The sequence below is a fragment of the Equus asinus genome, chromosome 2 (assembly GCF_041296235.1).
Source record: "Equus asinus isolate D_3611 breed Donkey chromosome 2, EquAss-T2T_v2, whole genome shotgun sequence".
NCBI classification, from domain to species: Eukaryota; Metazoa; Chordata; class Mammalia; order Perissodactyla; family Equidae; genus Equus; species Equus asinus.
The window spans coordinates 1059452-1079661 of record NC_091791.1 but is presented as its reverse complement, the minus strand read 5'-3'; the positions used below and the strand labels follow the sequence as shown (position 1 = coordinate 1079661).

Sequence of the window (20210 nt, the reverse complement as noted above, 5' to 3'; positions counted from 1 at the left end):
ACATGGAGACAAAGAGACCAGATTAGTGGCTACCAGGGGAAAGGGGGGGTAGGGGGTGGGCACAAACGGTGAAGTGGTGAACCTACAACACGACTGAAACAATAATGTACAACTGAAATTTCACAAGATTGTAAACTATCATAATCTCAATAAAAAGTTAAGAAAAAATTGTTTGTAGATGAAATGATTGCATACACACAAAATCCAAAAGAATCCACAGGTAAATTACCAAAATTATTAAGAGGTTAACAAAATTGATGACTGCAAGGTCAACATGAAAACAATATATTTCTATATTTCATGTGGAGTTAAAAAATGAAACAAAAAGGTATATTTATAATAGCATCAAAAATATCAATACATGGAAATAAATCTAACATGTGCATAACCTCCAGGCAGAAACTCAAATCCATTGTCAAGAGAAGTTAGAAAAGAACTAATTAACAGAGACAGACCATGTTCATGGATTGGAAGACTCAAAAGGACAAAGATATCAATTCTGCCCTAAATCTAAAACAGATCTAGATATTCAATTCAATCACAATCACAACTCCACCAGGGCTTTAAATGGAATCTGACAGGCTGGTTCTAAAAATCACGTGGAAGCAAGATGGAAAGCGGAGAGGACCTCCAGGACCTTCCTCAAGAGTCAGGTGAGGGGGCGTTCACCTCACATCAAGGTTAGGAAGCTCAGGAATCCAGACAGTGAGATGGTGGTGCACATGTGCACACTTGATTTGTGACAAACGTGGTGCAAAGAAGGTGGGCAAATGCTTCTTCAGTAAATGATGTTAGAACATGCAGATATCCAGACGTAAAAATCTGAAGCCAGATCCCTCCCTTCATGCCACACACAAACCTACTCCAGGCAGATTATGGGTCTAAATCTCACACGTAAAGCTATAAGGCTCTTGGAAAAACACTGTAAGAGAATATCTACATGACCTTTGGGAAAAGAAGATTTTTTTTAAAAAAAGAGGACACAAAAAGCACTAGTCACAAGGAAAAAGATTAATACTTTTTATTACTTTAAAACTAGGAATCTCTATTCACGAGAAAACCTCAAGAAAGCCAAGGCACGGAGTGGACGGTGATCTGCTGTCCACAAATTGTCACAGTGCTTTTTCCAGAATAGACGAAGAATTCCTTTGCATCAAGAAGGAAAAGACAGACAGTGTAATAAAGTGTGGGCAGTGGATCGGACAGGCCCGTCACAAAGGAGGATCTACAAATGGCCAACAAGCATTGCAAGGCATCCAACCTTGCTGTAACCAGGGAGTGTCCAGTTAAGTCACATGAGATGCTGCCACACATCCACCAACAGTCAAGGTCCAGAAGGTGAGCCACATGAGGCTGGCAAGGCTGTGGGCACAGGGACTCCTGCCCCTGTGGGTGACGTGATCACTTTCTAAGGCAATTTGGCCATATACCCTGTGGTTGAAGATACGCATGCTATGACCCAGAAATTCTGCTGCTGGGCATTTTGCTCCAGACACGTGGGCATGTGGGCACTGAGGCACATGTACATGAATGCCCACAGCAGCTTCCTTTGTAATAGCCACGACTGGAAAGAACCCTAATGTCCATTAACAGTTGAATGGACAAATAGATTGTGGTCCAGTCATGCCATGGAATATCCTACAGCCACAAACATAAAAAAACTGTAGAGACACAAACGAGCACAGAGGAGTCCCACAAACAGAACTGAATGAAAGAAGCCAATACCAAAGATTATACACTGAATGATTCCATTTTTACACAGCACGGAAAACAGGCAGAACGCAGTGGGTTGAATAATGGCCCTCAAAGTCATTAGGTGCTAACACCTGGAACCTGTACGTGTGACCTTATGCGGCAAAAAAGGACTGCGGGTGTGATTAAGATAAGGATCCTGAGATGGGGAGATTATCCTCGTGTCCTAAATGTAATCACATGGGTCCTTACAAGAGGAAAGCAGCAGGAGACGTGACACACAAAGGAGAGGCCACGAGAAGACGGAGGCAGAGACTGGGGTGAGGCAGCCACAAGCCCCAAAGCACCAGGAGCTGGAGGAGGTAAGAGGGATCGTCTCCTGGAGCCTCCAGAGGGAACGTGGCCCCCTGACACCTTGATTTTGGTCCAGTGGTACCAATTTTGGATTTGTGGCCTCCAGAACTATGGGAGAACACATTTCTCCTGCTTAAACCACCTGGTTTGTGGTAACACGTTATGGCAGCCACAGGACACTAACACACAACTAATGTTCACATTTAGGGGTGTTACTTGGGTGGTGAATGTGTGAGGAAAAGAAGGAAGTGTTTCCCATGGATGAGGGTAGAGTGTGGCTGAGTGTGGGCTGCGGGAGGGGCCGGGGCTGACTGTCCCTGTGCCTTGACCCGGGCGGTGACGTGGCTCCCTTCTGAACAATCCACTAAGTAAAGGCCTGTTCTTGTATTCCTCTTTCTGGGAACATTTCACAATGGAAGACCCTGGCTGGACCTACAAGTCAAGGAGACGATACGGCGGGAATGCAGGCTAGCCAGTGTATTTCCAAGGCCTGGGACAATTTCTTTAAGTCAACTTACTGGCTTCTGGATACTCGATGGGTTAATAGTAAAGTCACTTTTATCTTGTTTAAACACAGACACCACTTCTTCAGGGCAGGAGTAGGAAGCCCATTCTTCTATGCTTGCTGGCAAAGCTTCAGGCAGTTTGCTAGGACTTGGGATTTGATACTGAAAGGCAGAAATGCAGGATTTGCTTTATCAAGTGGAGTTGAAAATGTACGCCCAGGTGTTACAGCTTGAGTAGACAGGTCAGGAGCCTTGAGAAGGCAGTGTCCCTGGAGACCGAGGGCTGCGTGTCTGCACTCTCCCTCGAGCCCCACGGCACTTGGCTGCCCTAAGATCCCAGCCCCGGCAGCAGCCAAACCAAAGCCACATTCAGTTTTACCTCCAAACCATGCTCTGACATCACTTCCAAGAGTGCAAACAGAGGCCTTCTGCCCTTGCACAGCCAGAGTCTACCTGGGGTGCCCCAGGCTCAAGGCCCCTCCCCACCTGCACATCCCACACTCGGGAAAGGCTGGGTGAATGAGGGCACGAGGACTTCGTGCTGGAGCCCAGGAGTGCGTCACTGGTCTGGAGGGCTGTGCAGACAGGACCACTGTCAGACGGGCTGCAGTGAGCACAGCCACGTGGACATGCAGACACTTCAGAGTAAAAGGTCCGATGTGTGGTACAGGCCACCATGTGATGGAGAAGCTATTTCTCACTCCCCGCCCTGCACACCCAGGACCCAGATCTGCCTGCATGGAGTGACTGTGCAAAGGTATTTGTCTGGTGACTCGCTGTGGCACGAGATAAGCACCAGGGAGAAGACCAGACATCCCATCGTTACCCTCCTAACAACCCCAGGGTGGGTGAGGGTGAGACCTCTGTGTCCATTTTACAGAAGAAACTAAGGCACAGAGTTCCTCAGATCCCACAGTCTGGGAGTGGCCCCTTCTGGGGCCTTTGCCCACCACTGCCCTGCCTCTGGGACGACCTGTGAGGCCGCCTGGGCACAGGCTGGCGCCTAGGACAGCACGGTTACCTGTTTTGGGTCTCTGCCCTTCTCTCTGTCCTTGTCCTTGCTCTTCTCCTTCTCCTTCTCTTTTTTGGGCAACGACAAACGTGAACTAGCTGCTGCTAGAATTTTATTTTCTAAAATTGACTTTCCTGCTGTCAATAAAGAAACCTGGGAAAAATTAAATCCAAATTTGCAACAGTAAGAACAGCCATACCTCCCCACCTTCTTACTACATGCTCAAATCCGGGGTGCTGGTGACCCTAAGGCTTGGAGCGGGAGCCTCGTGTCCACTCTTCTACTGGCCAAGCCAGTGCGCCCACCCCATGCAGAGGCGGCTGCAGCGTCCCTTGTGGTTGGGACACTCGGCCAGCCCTCCTCTACACTCGGGGCATCCCCCCAGGACTCTGGACCAGTGGGGGTGTGGGGGTGAGGGGCAGACACGCTGACCCTCAAGGAGGCTGGTCAGCTCCATAAAGTGAGTTTAATGTCTAAGTAAGAACGCACTTCAATCACTTCTAGCAGCTCTCCTAAAAGAATTGTAAAGAATTGTTTGCAGCAGGTGGTGGGGGGTGGGGGGTGGCCTGGGACATCTAGAAGACCAAGGATGGCCTTCCCAATCCTTCCTGCTGCCAAGGGACGACGGCCCTGTTCTCTCCAGCAAGTTACTGAGGGCAGGGGGCAAACTTGCCCTCAGAAGAAAGGCCTGTCATGATGGGCACTGTCCTGCTGGGGGTCACTGCCCGCCAGAGAGCCCCGAAAATGACAGGCCATCATCATCAACGAGAGGCCCCTGGGGGGCCCCTGTAAGAGGTGGTGGGGCAGGAGGGGAGCAAGGAGGCCATGAGGGGTGCACAGAAGGTTCTGGAAGCCCAGTGGCAGAGGTGTTCAGGATCTGCGACACCAGGGCTGCCAACAGTCGGCAAGATGTGTGCTTCAGCTGGCTGGCTGCTCCACATGCAGAGGCGTGGGCGACCGTGGTGAGGGTGGGCGGGGGGAAGGTGGGCAAAGGTGTGGGGCTGGTTTCAGAGAGGAGGAAGGGCCCCTCCTCCGAGGAGTTCCAAGCAGGAGGGATGGTGGGGGCAAGAGCGGGATCCCTTTAACACTGACGGAATAAGGTAGAGAGACGCTTGCTCACGTCTCGAAAGTCTTCAGACAACCTGTGCAAGAGCTAACACTCGAGGCCCCAGATTGCAAACCCAGGAGAGCTGAGGACTCGCAGGAGGGCAGCTGCTGCCTCACCTGCCAGATGCGCCTGAGGAAGGTGTAGGCCATGAGGCAGTAGTCCTGGTAGCCGGCAGCACTCGGGGACACCATCAGGGCCAGCAGGATGTGTGCACGGGCCAGCGTTTCTAACTGCCGCACACTTCGCAGGCTTTCCAAGGAGAATGTCCCCCTGTCCTCGGAGCCTGGGCTCTCTGAGGTTGCCTGGGGGGACCTATGTTCCTCTGCAAGACACGAGTGCCCACTGCTGTGAGCACGCCCAAACCAGCATCCATGGGCCTCAGTCATTTCCTCTCTGCCCCTCTCCCAGGCCCTCAAATGGCTCCCAGAGGTCCCACATCGCCCGTCAAAGGGAAGTCATCTAGTCAATGCCCGCCACTTGTCCTGGGGGCCAAGCCACTTCCAGAAGGGGTGACCATGCGTGTAGGGGCCAAGCTGGCCTCAGGGACGGCTGTCCCAGGGCTTCTCCCCGTGCCAGGAGACAACAGGCCTGTCTGCCTGGATGCTGTGGGCCACAGTCGGGGCTGCGAGGAGATGCCCGTCACAGGCCTGGAGTGGTGCCTGGCTGGCATCTTGCAGCTCTGGGGTCTGCTGGTCAGGGCTGGAAGCAATGGAACCTCCCTCCAGGATTTCACCCTAGCCGATCTGAGATGATGTCCAGACTCACCCAGATGGGGGCTGGACGTTGAGTGGGCGGTCTGCGTGCCGCTCGTGCATGCACACAGGAGGCTGCCCCTTTCCCGGGCCCTGAATTCAGCAGCCCCAGGATGGAGGTTGCCTCAGTACTGTGAAAGAGGTCCCACTGGAGCAGGCCTGGGCCGGCCATCACAGGCCTCTGCTGCCCGGAGCACCCACCCTGCTGGGGGCGTGGCCCCTCTGGTGTAAGAGCTCTCTTGCTGGCGAGGCGAGACTTCTTCTGAAAGGCTGATGCCCACCACCCCTGCCTCCCGTCCGCTCTCCCCATCGAGTAGCATCTGTGCACCCACACCACCTTCCCTTTGGCAGGTTGGATGTGGGAGTACCCTGTGTTTTCCCAGAATGCCCCTGCGCCAAGGCTGTGGGGTCCTGAGAAGACCCCTCATCCACTCTGACAGCAGAGGCTTCCCCACAGAGCAGGCTTGCGTCACCTCCCAGCCCTGCACCAGCCATGCAGGGGCCTCTGGAGCAGCCCCTAGGCCTGTGCCCTGTGTCCACTCCCCCGCAGGAAGGCTGACTGGTTTACTCCAAAATGCTGCTCCCTCCAGGACAGGGTCTAGACCCTGCTGCCCACCAGCATCTCCCCCGGGAGCTGTGACCACTGGCTGCACCCAGACCTTCTAGGTGGAGCCTCTGGGCTGATGCCTGGGGCATCTGTGGTTTTTAAGCCCCCAACGTTCAGCCACAGCGGGGCTGCCCGAAGCTCCCCCACTCACCAGCACTCCAGCCCAGCGAACCCTCACCTCTCAGCCCAAACCAAACACATCTCCATCCCTCCACAACCTCAGGGACTGAGCTGAGGGACAGAAGGGAGGCAAGCTCTGGCATGGGGTGTGAAGCCCCCTCAGCCCAGAGGTACATTCCTGCATCTGCTCCTGCAGCCTCGGGGCGGGGGCTGGGGGCTGGCCCCAGATCCTGTCTATCAGAACAGGCTGGGCCTTCCTGTTAGTGCGACCCGATAATGGTGGAGCGGGTCCTGAACCCTCTCGCAAGCATGGGCACTGAGGGGCATCCACATGGAACTTTCCAGGGGGCATGCTGCTGGTGAAGGGGTGGGCACTGTGCTGTGTACATGAACTGTGACTCTCCGAATGAGAGAAGCCATGACTGTTGAAAGGACCTGTGTGCCCAGGAGCCCAGACGGTGGCCAGCCCCCATCCCTGGCGGCGTCTCCTCACCTGCTGGCTCAGGTGTGTCCCTGGCAGGTTTCATCAGCAGCAGCATGTCGATTGCCGACCTCAGGTGGAAGATCACGTCTTCAATAGGAAAGTGCTTGTAATACAGCCATTCGCTGAATTCCATGATATAGTCAATTTTCTGCCAGTCGCTTTCTGGCTTCTTTGAGATTAAACAAAACAGGAGGGTGTCATTCCCATAGCAAGAACTGTATTGAAGATGTGATCTATAACATGAAGTGGTTTTACTATTTCATCTTCTAGAAGCAAAAGGGCTTGTTTTCACCCTGTGTTTACCATAACGAGACCACCTGTGCATCTGCTCTCTTTGTGGCTACCCCGCCCACCTGCCTGTCCTGCCCTGTCCCTCATGGACCCCGAGTGTTGGAGCAGGGCTCCTCAGCAACGCCAGCCTCGAGTGGCTCCCCGCCATCACTCTATCCTCAGCTCTGTGCTTCTCCAGCACACGCTGAATGTGTCCATGAGGCTTTATCTGGATGGTCCTGTGGCTAACTGCAGAGCTGCTGGGGGTCGGGAGGGTGGGAAAGAGCCGGGTGGTGCGCAGGAGCAGGAGTTGATTTGGGTATGCTGGGTTACAACATCAGTAAGATGGAAGCGTGGAGCAGGCAGTGGCACATGTGAGGCCAAAGTGGAGGGAAGTCTGGGCTGGAGACTTAGTTGTGAGGACAATCGGTGCAGGGATGGCATTTAGCCCAGGACACTGGTTGAGGTCACCAGGGAGAGGGGATCATGGAAGGAGGGGATCCAAGCCCTGAGCCTGGGTCCTTTCCCTCATTAAGGGGTGGGGAGAAGAGAAGGAGGAATAACCCTGAGGGGCAGGGGAACTTGGAAGCCAAGTGAAGGAAGTCCAATGGAGCAGAGGGCTGGGCATATGCCCCATCAGGTGGGGTAAGACAGGGTCTCAGAATGACCATGGTGGTTGCTGATGGCTTTGACAAGAGCTGTGCAAGAGGGGTGATGGGAGGGAGAGTCCCGTTAGAGGGCTGGAGAGAGAATGATCATAGTTTCAACAGACAGTGCTGGGAAAACTGGGCATCCACATGCTGAAGAAGGGATTAAGAGACCTACCTCACACCAAATACAAAACTAACTTGAAATAAATCAAAGACCTAAATGAAAGAGCTAAAACTATGAAACTCTTAGAAGCAAACTTAGGAGTGAATCTTCATGACCTTGGATTATGCGATTGTTTCTCAGATACAACACCACAAGCACAAGCAACAAAAAGGGGGCCAGCCCAGTGGTGCAGTGGTTAAGTTAGTGCACTCCACTTCAGTGGCCTGGGGCTCGCGGGTTTGGATCCCAGGCGCAGACTACACACCACTCATCAAGCCATGCTGTGGCAGCATCCCACACGCAAAGTAGAGGAGGCCTGGCACAGATGTTAGCTCGGGGACAATCTTCCTCAAGCAAAAAAAGGAAGACTGGCAATAGATGTTAGCTCAGGGCCAATCTTCCTCACCAAAAAAAAAAAAAAGAGAGAGAGAGAGAGAGAGATAAATTAGACTTCCTCAAAATGATAAAACTTTGGTGCTCAAGTGACATCATCAAGAAAGTGAAAACATGGTTGAAAAGACAACCCACAGAGTGAGAAAATATTTACAAATCATATATGTGATAAGAGGCTTGTATCCAGGATGCATAATGAACTCCTACAACTCAACAATAAAAAGACAAACAACCAAATTAAAATATAGGGAAATAATCTGAATAGACGTTTCTCCAAAGACATACAAATGGCGAATAAGCACATGAAAAGATGTTCAGCATTAGTCATTAGGGAAATGCAAAAGATGAGATAGCATTTTGCACCCACTAGGATGGGTAGAACCAAAAAGTCAGAGGATAATAAGGGTTGGTGAGGATGTGGGGAAAATGGAACCCTTGTGCACTGCTCGTGGGAATGTAAAATGGTGCAGCCCCTGTGGGAAACAGCCTGGCCGTTCCTCAATAGTTAAACATAGAGTCAGCATATGACCCAACAATCCCACTCCTAGGTATATGCCCAAGAGATGTGTAAACATATGTCCACGCAACAACTTGTACACAAATGCTTATAGCAGCATTCATCACAATAGCTAAAGAATGGAAACAATACAAATGCCTATCAACAAAATGTCTCTCACAGTGATGTCCATCCACACAATGATGTCTCTCCACACAATGACGTCCACCATCACAGTGATGTCTCTCCACACAGTGATATCCACCCACACGGTGATGTCCACCCACACGGTGATGTCCCTCCACACAGTGATGTCTCTCCACACGGTGATATCCACCCACACGGTGACGTCCCTCCACCCGGTGACGTCCACCCACACGGCGACGTCCCTCCACCCGGTGACGTCCCTCCACCCGGTGACCTCCACCCACCCGGTGACGTCCACCCACCCGGTGACGTCCCTCCACCCGGTGACGTCCACCCACCCAGTGACGTCCACCCACACAGTGATGTCCCTCCACATGGTGACGTCCATCCACACAATGGCACATTATTCAGCCATAAAAAGGAAGGAAGCCCCAACACACGCTACAACATGATGAACCGTGGAATCACGTTTGGTGACAGAAGCCAGACACAAAGGCCACAGCTTGTCTGATTCTGTTTGTGTGAAATGTCCAGAACAGACAAATCCATAGAGACAGCAAGTAGATTGGTGGCTCCCTGGGGCTGGTGGGAGGGAGGGGGAGTGAGTGCCAATAGACCTGGGTTTTTGGGGGTGATGAAATAGTGAAAAGTTCTAAAATGGATTATGGTGATAGTGGTATAAACCTGTGAATTTACTAAAGAACGCCTCCTACCCCTAAAAAGAAGAAACAGTGGCAGGAAGGGATTTGGGGTCAGCGGTGACAGAGCCTTTTCAAGGTGATGGCTGCAAAGGGAGCCGACAGGCTCACTCTGTCCGGGCGGCATGCCTCTCTCTGGGAGCAGGCCCTCTTCTTTTACTGGTGGGGGACCACACTGCCTGGTCCCAGTGCACCCCATGGGGCCATTGCCCAAGGAGGCCTTGGTCTTTGGCCCAGGAGCAAGGTGTAGGGGCACCCCATAGCCACCTGTTGGGAATCCAGGCCTCGGTGCTGACCACACAGCAAGTGGCAGAGCCCGTGTTTGGACCCAGAGTGGCCTCCTGACCAGCTCCCAGTTAAGCCCTTCCTGAGAGACACCCCAGCCCCTGGAGCTCTCCAAAACCCCAGGGCAGGATTTGTTCCAGGAGGGAGAAACATCCCGCCTAACGGAAAGCCTTTCAGGTGTCTGCTGCGATGCGTGTCTGGGACACCTTCAGGTCCACGATTAGGAGCCTCCTTTGTCCTTGGCAAGTTCCAGATGCTCTTGCATCAAACTGAGGTGCCGTTCAGTCAGATCTACCCTACTTCACTTCAGGTGTACTGAGGAGAATGTCTGTCTTGGCTTCCTGGGGGTGAGGAATGTCCCCAGGACCCATGCATCCCAGAAAGCTGCAGAGCCCAGCTCCCTCCACAGCCCCGACCAGACCTGGGCTCCTCCCCCTCGGGTAGGCCTCCCCGACTCTTTCCCTCTCTCCCATGCAGCAAGAGGATCACCCTCCAGCCCCTACAGGCAAGGACCCCGTCCTTCCATGTGGGAGGAGGGTGACAGAAGATGGGTCCGTCTGCTGCCTTGTCTGGTCATCAAAGGAGACCGTCACGCACCTCCCAGGAGGTGGTCCTGCTGCTCCAGGCAGCAAGAGCTCCTCCAGGCACCTCCCCAGGCAGCTGCTCTCACATGACCACCTCTACTCACAACCACCAGAGGGAACCAGAGTCAGACCTGTAAGGCCTGAATTGCATTATGATAGCAGGTCAGCTCTCCACAGATGGTCTTCGAGTTCAAGGCCAGGCGGTGCCACATGTGTGCCAAATAATCCTCACTTTCGTCTTTGAATTTCTGTATCTCCATTGTAAAATTCTGGCCAAGTTTGGCCTTCACAATGACCATATGCTTAAAAATCAAGCTAAAGAAAAGTAAAAGACAGAAATAAATGCTTGAATTGAATGATAAAAAATTTAAATGTATCTAATGCATCCAAAATGAGTACTTGGCCATTTTCCTTCTTACAAAGATAAAACAAAATAGAACCTGAGTCACTTGGGGTTTTTGTGTTGTGTCACGTTTCATTTTTCTTAATTTTCTCTGATTTTATTCTTGTGCGCGAGTGCCTTGTGTTTTAAGTCCCCACCTTGCTTGTGTCGAATTCTTAGTGGGGAAATAAAGTCCTCAGGGAAAATGGGAGTGCGCAGGAGGCCCTGATGGGGCAGGCGCGAGAAGGCACCGCAGGAAGCAGTGGGGGAGGCACTCTGGGAGCGGGGCAGATGGGCAAGGGGGTCTTCAGGAGAGGGGTCCCCAGGTGGGTAAGGGGATCCCCTGGCAACAAAAGGTCTTGGGTGTGGGGGAGGTTCTCTGGGCTAGGGTGGTCGCCCATCAAAGAGAGATCCCCAGGCATCAGAGGGTGCTGGGGCATCTCTCAGCGAGGAGGGGTCCCAGGCATCAAGGGCAGGGGTCCAGCCCATGGGGGCTCCCCAGGCAGGGAGGGGTCCCAGACGTGGGGGGGTTCCTGAGGTGGGGAGCTCCCGAGACAGGGAGGGGTCTCAGGATCCGGGGAAAGGTCCGGGCGGCGGGGCACTCACAGGCGGTGCGCCGTCCGCGGCAGCACCTGCAGAGCCTCGTCCAGCACCTTGAGGCCTCCCTCCCAGTCAGCGTGGTCAGCGTGGCAGTGGAAGAGCAGGCCATAGAGCGCCGCACGCAGAGTCAGGTCATCCTCGGTCCCTGTGGGGGACAGGGGTCAGGGGGCCCAAGGGTCCTGCCACTGCCAACCCCTGATGGGAACTGAGGAGCACCTGCTCCTGCCGGCTGCCCACCGCTTTGAGGGCCCCGCCTTGTGTGCGGGGGTCCATGGTGAGTGCTCGGGGGCACCCAAGACCCTGGGCAGCTGAGGGCGGCACCTGCGCCCAGGCGGCTGGGCCTCTTGCTGCATAGCCGGCGAGGGGTGTAACCACAGGTTGTAAACCAGCCCTGCACCAGCTGGCAGGTGTGGAATGTGGGCACACCTCGGGACATGTGCACTGCCTTCCTCACACACAGGTACAGCCATGTCTGTGGAGCCAGCCCACGGTGCCAGGAGCGACTCCCAATGACACGTCCCCGAGAACTGCCCTCAGGCTAACTGGAGCTTCTCTGTGGGCAGCAGCGCTGGGCCGGGCGCGGGCAGGAACCAACACATCAGTCCCTGCCAGACTAACCACTGGGGGCGCTCCTCAGGCGCTCACCCCACGGGGCTTTTGACCCTGTTGACCTGCAGGCTGTCCCTTCGTCCTTTCTCTCACCACCTGGCTGACCTTCTGCAGGTACTTCTTGAGCGGCCTGTACCCTGGCTGCCCCCTCCTTAAGCTTTCTCAGACTCCGCAGTCCTTCAAGCTCTTTCTGTTTGAAACTCCTGTTGTTTTTCTGTAACCTTAAAAATAAACAATGTGGGCTTAAGGAGAGAAGAATCCTTTCCCCACTGCCCTAACAGCTCTATGAGTCACGTCGCCCTGCTCCTGCAGGCGGAGAGTACAGAGGGGAGGAATCCGTGAGTCTTGTGGATTCGCCACCAAACACACCGGCACCGCAGCTTCAGCCCCACTGCTTAGCTAAGCAGAGGCCGCGCTGCTAGGACTGGACACCCAGGTTGTTCCCACTGCCGGTACCGGACACTCAGGTTGTTTCCACCACCACAGGTTGTCCCACCGCTGGTACTAGACACTCAGGTTGTCCCCACCGCTGGTATGAGACACTCAGATTGCTCCTATTGCTGGTAGTGGACACTCACTTTGTTCTCACCACTTGTACTGGACGCCAGGTTGTTCCCATCCCTGGTACCGGACACCTAGGTTCTTCCCAACGCTGGTACCAGAAACTCATGTTGTTCCCACCGCTGGTACTGGATACTAGGTTGTTCCTACTGCTGGTGCTGGACACTCAGGTTGTCCCCACCACTGGTACTAGACACTCAGGTTGTCCCTACTGCTGGTATTGGACACTCAGGTTGTTCCCATTGCTGGTACTGGACACTCAGGTTGTTTCCACCACAGGTACCAGACAAGCAGGTTGTTCCCACCGCGGGTAGTGGACACTCACATTGTTCCCACTGCTGGTATCGGACACTCAGGTTATTCCCATCGCTGGTGGTGGACACTCAGGTTGTTCCCACTGGTGGTACTGCACACTCAGGTTGTTCCCACTGCTGGTACCAGACACTCAGGTTGTCCCCATTGCTGGTATTGGACACTCAGGTTGTCCCCACCACTGGTACCAGACACTCAGGTTGTCCCCGTTGCTGGTACTGGACACTCAGGTTGTTCCCACCCTGGTACTAGACACTCAGGTTGTCCCCGTTGCTGGTACTGGACACTCAGGTTGTCCCCACCCTGGTACTAGACACTTAAGTTGTTCTATTTTACATCATTGACCACCCAGCTTCCCTTCTCTTTTTTGAATCAGAGCAAAGCGGTTAACATGCCCATGGATCCTGCCACTCACACTGGCACGCTGCTGGCTAAGAGAACCCACCAGCTCATACTGCCCAGGACTTGTGGGCTCACTGTGGCCTCCACGCTTTCAGGGCTGGGGAGTTAAATATACAGGTGTCTCTGCTCTCCAAGCCCAGGAGAGGGTAGATTTAAACGCACGGCTGGATACGCTGGTCAATGTCTGAAACTTGGGAACCAGGTAGTTTCCATAACATGGACTCCTCCACTGTCTGAGTTCATTACCCACATCTCAGCCAGCCGAACTTGGGAACCACCAACTGGAGTGGCAAGGGCCACTTCCATATGTGATTTCCAGTTCTGATTAGCTGAGAGGCCCCGCCCTTCACACTGCATTTCCTTGATGCACAATCACGGTCATGTCTTTCCACTCAGCCTATGGAGGCACATGGCAGAGACCCTGCTTGCCCAATACTGCAGCAGCTGTCTGGGGCCATGCATGGGACAGTGCTCCTCCTCCGTCGCCCTTGCCCTGGAGGCCACTGGTTGCAGACAGTGCCTCAGGATGAACGAGGGCCTCAAGGGAGGACACTGCTTGTGTGGACCGAGCCGCTGAGCCTGGGGGTTATTACTGCAGTACAGCATATCCTACCCTGCTAATACGACTGTTTAAGTGTTAAAGAGACTAATCATTTAGCTGCCAAATTTGACGCAAATATCTTCCCAGTGTTTATTTTATTTCATTTTTTTGCTTTTTGGTGAGGAAGGTTGGCCCTGAGCTAACATCTGTTGCCAATCTTCCTCTTTTTTTCCCTCCCCAAAGCCCCAGCACACAGTTGTATATCCTAGTTGTAGGTCATTCCAGTTCTTCTAAGTGGGATGCTGGCTCAGCACAGCTTAATGAGCGGTGCGTAGGTCCGTGCCCAGGATCCAAATGGGTGAACCCCAGGCCACCAAAGCAGAGCACGCAAATTTAACCTCTCGGCCAGGGTGCTGGCCCCTGTTTACTTTTTAATTTCCTGCATTTCTCATTCGTAAAATTTTCGTATATTTGAAAGTGTGCCTCTATGATCACTGGTATGCTCAATTTTATTCTCTATTTTTTTTCCTAGAATTTGAATTTTTAAAACCACTACATATTGTACCTATCTGATGTTTACCCTAGCACACAGAGCTCAGTGCAGCCTGACTTCTACCCTCTCCCCAGCAGGGCCGTGTTTTACCCCACAGCCTGGCTCTTTACCAGACGTCGCATTCTCAGTGTCTGGGCCGCTTTCTGCCTCCCAGACGGCCGCACCTACAGCCCTCTCTGCAGCACCAGCACGTGACGCCAACGGCTGGGGTTTAGTGCGCAACCCAGTCTCTAATCACACATGGGCACATTGTCGTTCACTATTTTTATCAAGTTTATCTCTCTAAACAGGCTCTGAAGCACTCCCCAAGACACAGTGGGACTCTTACACTCTCAGGAATGATTAATTTTTAGAAGATAATCATGATTTTTTTCTTTAAACATGAATTCTAAAATATAGTCTTATTGTTCTGAGGTCGGCATTTTTCTTTTTGCAGGAGTATATCTCCAGATTTTTTATGGAAGTAGAAGAATATGATTTATCTGTCAGAATAACCCAGAGGCTAGATTTCAAGCAGCCACTATGAGGCCGAGAGCACTGGCTCTGGACCCAGGTGGCCCAGGAGGACCAGTGTGGCCCTGGACAACAAGGGTCCATCTGGGCTTTGGTTTTCTTGTGCACACAGTGGGGATTTCATAAAGTTGTTCAGGAAAAGCACTCCCAGTGCTTGTCAGGCATTAACTACTGAGCAGACACTGCCTGTGGTTACTGTCATGATAAAGCTGGCTTTAAATAAGGGGCAGGAATTTAAAAGCACAGAGTCCTTCCCTTTCTTTTTGCCTGTGGCTCTGTCTGTCTTGCATCTACAAACCTGGGAGAAAATAACCTTCAGTAGTCCCTCCACTCTGTAAGTCCGCTGTAGGCCACTGGTGCAGAAGGAGCGTTTTCCCTTTTTCCTAAAGTAAAAATGAACAAACAACACATATACTTGAAAGTTGCAATTTATTCTTTCACTGTTTGTTTTCCATTGGCTCAGTATATAATCACAGAAATTGCAGCTACATTTCTGAAGTACCAGGTCACAAAGAGTGACATCACATCTCACCCACAAGAAAAGCTCTCAGTGCGAGGTATACTACATTACGATGCAGAGACTATCCCCCAACACGGCCCACAGCGTCTCCAATGACATGAAGCATCCAAGTCAGTTTCATAGCCTTAAATCAATGGGACCAAAAGTACATGAGAACAGACTTATGGACACAGCACAAACAGTGCTCAGAGGGAAGCTCCTAGCTGTAAATGTCTACAGTGAAAAAGAAGAAAGATCTTCAACAACAACCTATCTTTACATTTTAAGGAACTAGAAAAAGAAGAATAAACTAAACACAAAGCTGGCAGAAGGAAGGAAATAATAAAGATTAGAGCAGAGATAAACAAAACAGAGAATAGAAAAACCACAGAGGAAAATCAATGAAACCAAAAGTTGGTTCTTTGAAATGATCAACAAAACTGAAAATCTTTAGGTAGACTGGTAAAGAAAAAAACAAAGAAGACACAAATAACTAAAATCAGAAATGAAAGTGAGAATGTTACTACTAACCCTAGAGAGCCAGAAAGGATTATGGGAGAATCCCATGAACAACTGCACGCCAACAAATCTGATAACCGAGAAGAAATGGAAAAAGCCCTTGAAACACACAAATTACCCAAGCTGATGCAAGAAGAAATAGAAAATCTCGAGAAACTTCTAACAAGCAGTGATTGAATCAGCAAAAAGAAACCTCCAATAAAAAAAAAAAATCCCACACCAAATGGCTTCACAGGTGAACTCTACCAAACATTTAACAAAGAGTTGACACTAATGCTTCTTAACTCTTCAAAAAATTGAAGAGGAAGGAACACTTCCTAACTCTTTACTTTGACAGCAAACCCAGATAAAGACATCACGAGAAAAGAAAATTACAGGCCAATATCCTTTATGAATAAAGATACAAAAATCTTCTACAAATACTTGCAAATCAAATCCAACAGTATAGTAAAAGTGTTAATCACCGTGACCAAGTGGGATTTATCCCAGGAATACAAGGGTGGTTCAACATAAGAGGATCAATCAATGGAATACATCACATTAATACAATGAGGGAGAAAAACCACATGATCACCATAATTGATGGAGGAAAGGCAGTTGACTAAATCCAACAAACTTTCATCATAAAATCTCTCAGAAAACTAGGAACAGTGGGAAAATTCCTCAACACAATAAAAGGTATTTATGAAAAACTCACAGCTAACATCCTACTCAACAGTGAAAGACTGAAGCTTTCCCTCTGAGATGAGAACAAGACAAGGATACCTGCTTTTACCAATGCTATTCAACATTTTACTGGAAGTTCTAGCCAGAGCTAATAGACAAGAAAAAGAAATAAAAGGTATCCAAATTGGAAAGGAAGAGGCAACACTATCTCTGTTCACAGATTACGTGATCCTATGTATAGAAAATCCCAAAGAATCCACAGGAAAACTACTAGAGTGAATAAACGAATTCAGCAAAGCTGTAGGACACAAGATCAACATACAACAATCAGTTGTGCTTCTATACATCAGCAATGAATAATCCCAGAAGGAAATTAAGAAAGAGCTATGAATTTAACTGTGTGCACCCCCCTCCAATTCATATAGAAGCTGTAATCTCCAATGTGATAGTATTTGGAGATGGGGTCTTTGGGAGGTAATTAGGGTTAGAGGAGGTCATGAGGGTGGGCTCCACGTGATGGGATTAGTGCCCTTAGAGAAAGAGACACTAGAGAGCTTGCTTCCCCCTCCCCTTCCACCATATGAGGACAGAACAAGAAGGCAGCTATCTGCAAGCCAGGAAGAAGGCCTTTATCAGAACCTGGCCATTCTGGATCCTTGATTTTGGACTTCCAGCCTACAGAACTGTGAGAAATAAATTTCTGTTGTTTAAGCCTCCTTAGTCTGTGGTATTTTGTTATGGCAACCTGTGCTGACTAAGACAAAAAGCAATTCCATTTACAACAACACATAAAAGAATTAAATACTTCCAAAGAGGTGAAAGACTTATATGCTGAAAACTATAAAACATTGTTGAAAGATATTAAAGAAGAACTAAACAAATGAACATCCCATGTTCATGGATAGGAAGACTTAACATTGTCAAGACGTCAATACTACCCAAAGTCATCTACAGATTCAACACAATCCCTCTCAAAATTCCAACAGCCTTTTCTGAAGAAATGGAAAAGCCAATCCTCAAATTCATATGGAATTGCAAGTGGCCCCAAGTAGCTAAAACAATCTTAAAAAAGAAGAAGAAAGTGGGAGGATTCATAATTCCTGACTTCAGAATTTACTACAAAGCTACAGTAATGAAAATAATGTGGTATTGGCATAAGGACAGACATACAGACCAATGAAACAGACTAGAGAGCCCAGAAATAGACACTTGCGTATATGGTGAAATGATTTTTGACAAGGATGCTAAGACCATCCAATGGGGAAAGGACAGTCTTTCAACAAGTGGTACTGAGAAAACTGGACATCCACATGCAAAAAAATGAAATTGCACACTTAGCTTACACCATATACTAAAATTAACTCAAAATGGGGAGAAAAAGACCTAAACATAAGAGCTAAAGCTGTAAAACTCTTAGAAGAAAACATTGGGGAAAAAACCTCCATGACACTGGATTTTGGCACTGACTTTATACATCTAACACCAAAAACAAAGGCAACAAAAGAAAACATAGTTGAACTTTATCAAAATTAAGAACTTTTGTGCATCAAAGGGCACTATCAAGGGAGTGAAAAGGCAACCACATGAATGGGAGAAAAAAATCTGCAAATCATGTATCTGATAAGGGATTAATATCCAGAATATATAGACAACTCCTACAATTCAACAACAAAAAACAAACCAATTTAAATACTGGCAAAGTACTTGAATAGACATTTCACCAAAGAAAATATGCAGGTGACTAATAAGCACATGAAAAGATACTCAATATCATCAGTCATAAGAGACACATAAATCAAAACCACAATGAGATACAACTTCACATCTATTAGGATGGCTGTAATGTAAAAAAAAAAAAAGGAAAATAACAAGTATTGACAAGGAAGTTTAGAAACTGGAACCCTTGTGCATTGCTGGTGGGAATGTACAGTGTACAGCTGCTTGGAAACAGTTTGGCAGTTCCTCAAAAGGTTAAATACAGAACCACCACATAACCCAGCAACTCCACTCTCGGGTACATACCCAAAAAAACGGACAGTGGGGACACAGAGATATGTGTACACCCATGTTCACAGCAGTACTATTCACAATAGCCAAAAAGCGGAAACAACTCATCTCCATCAACAGGTGAACAGATAAACAAAATGTGGTCCATCCATACAATGGAGTATTTATCCAGCCATAAAAAGGAAGGACATTCTGCAATATGCTACAACGTGGATGGACCTTGAGGACATTATGCTCAGTGAAATACCCCACTCACAGAAGGACAAATACTATATGATTCTACTTATATGAGGTCCCTCGAGGAGTCCAATTCATAGAGACAGAAAGCAGAATAGATGCCACCAGGGGCTCGGGGGAGAAGAGGTATTGCTTAACGGGTACAGAGTTTTGTTGCAGATGATAAAAACGTTTTAGGTACAGAGAGTGGTGATGGTCACACACACTGTGAATATAATTAACGTCACTGAACTGCACACTTAATGAATGGTTAAAATGATAAATATCATGTTATGTACATTTTGTCACAGTTTTAAAAGGGCACATTAGAAAGAACTGAACTTTTGGTAAGTTTTATTAATTTCTAGACCAGGGCTTGGTCAATTTTTTCTCTAAAAGTGCCAGATAGTAAGTACTTGCGGCTTTTTGGGCCACAAGGTCTCTGTCACAATTACTCCACTCTACTGTCGTAGCAAAGCCACAGACAATCTGTAAATGAGTAGGCATGGCTGTGCTCCAATAAAACTGTATTTACAAAAACAAGAGGTGGACTGGAGTTGGCCCCCCCGCAGCAGTATGCTCACCCCGGCCTAGATTATTACAGGTCATAAATATCTTGGTAAGAAAATAGGAAGCCTCGACCATTCTCTTACATGAGGCTGTGACTTTCAATTTTCTCCTTGCTGTCTCTTGAACTGCAGGCTCCTAGCCTGCCGGGACGAGCCACGGGAAAGCCACACTTTTACTCATGGCTGTGGGCCCTCCTGACACAGGTCCAGCTGCAGAATCAGCCGAGAGGGCAGCTCCCCCATCCTGTCCTAGCCAAACCTCCCATGGCTCGTCTGGCTGCTGGCTTCTGAGGACTTTGCTGGGCCCTGGAGCAAGGGCCCGAGAGCTCCGTCCATGGGCTCGGTTCCTAGTCTCTCACTACAGCCTTGGACCTGCAGACCAGCCCTTCAGCAGGGCCCTGCTGGAAACCACAGGTTTGCAGGTATGCAATCTCAGGACTGGCCTTCCTGGGCAGACAGGAAAAGTACTGGAGGCCCCATGAGAGGCCACGTCCTGGGGCTGGGAAGCTGCAGGACACATGCGGCCAGCAGGCAGGCTGGGTCAGCCTTCGCTGACCTCCAAGCACCCCCTGTAACTTGGTTGGGCCAGCCCTCCCTGCCTCAGGGGCCAGGTGGAGGGAGGGAGCCCCTGGGGCTCCTGAGCCAGGGAAGTTCCCTCCACCAAGAACACACTCACTGGGGGTGGGGATGGGGGTGGGGGTGGGCAATGTCCCCTTATCACAGCCAGGCCAAGACCTCATTGGTCTGGGTGTGCACCTACCCAGCGGCTTCCGGGGTCTTCCTCAGCTGTCTGAATCTGCTGTTCCGTTCCCCAGCCTCCTCCTCTCCCCTCTCCTAATTGAGCTCAGGCCAGGAGCCGCCCCACCCTGTCACATTGGGATTTCGGGATGTCCTCTTCCTCCCCACCCCCTCTCTGCAGGCCACCCTATGCCTTGTTTGA

At 50.1% G+C, this 20210-nt stretch overlaps 1 protein-coding gene across 7 annotated transcripts in view; it reads right to left on the bottom strand.

Annotated features, from left to right (window-relative positions):
• CFAP46 (cilia and flagella associated protein 46) overlaps nucleotides 1-20210 on the bottom strand; it is a 136711-nt gene that overhangs the window by 51391 nt on the left and 65110 nt on the right. For all 7 annotated transcript variants that reach the window (XR_011506863.1, XM_014856853.3, XM_070520533.1 and 4 more), the window contains exons 25-31: nucleotides 15093-15177; nucleotides 11310-11448; nucleotides 10453-10636; nucleotides 6645-6804; nucleotides 4789-4994; nucleotides 3574-3717; nucleotides 2565-2714 (exon numbers count right to left, since the gene is read on the bottom strand). Coding sequence is in view for 6 of the 7 variants with exons in the window: in XM_014856853.3 (XP_014712339.3) it covers nucleotides 2565-2714; nucleotides 3574-3717; nucleotides 4789-4994; nucleotides 6645-6804; nucleotides 10453-10636; nucleotides 11310-11448; nucleotides 15093-15177 (1068 nt within the window). In the remaining variant the exon portion in view is untranslated. The remainder of the gene's footprint in view (nucleotides 1-2564; nucleotides 2715-3573; nucleotides 3718-4788; nucleotides 4995-6644; nucleotides 6805-10452; nucleotides 10637-11309; nucleotides 11449-15092; nucleotides 15178-20210) is intronic.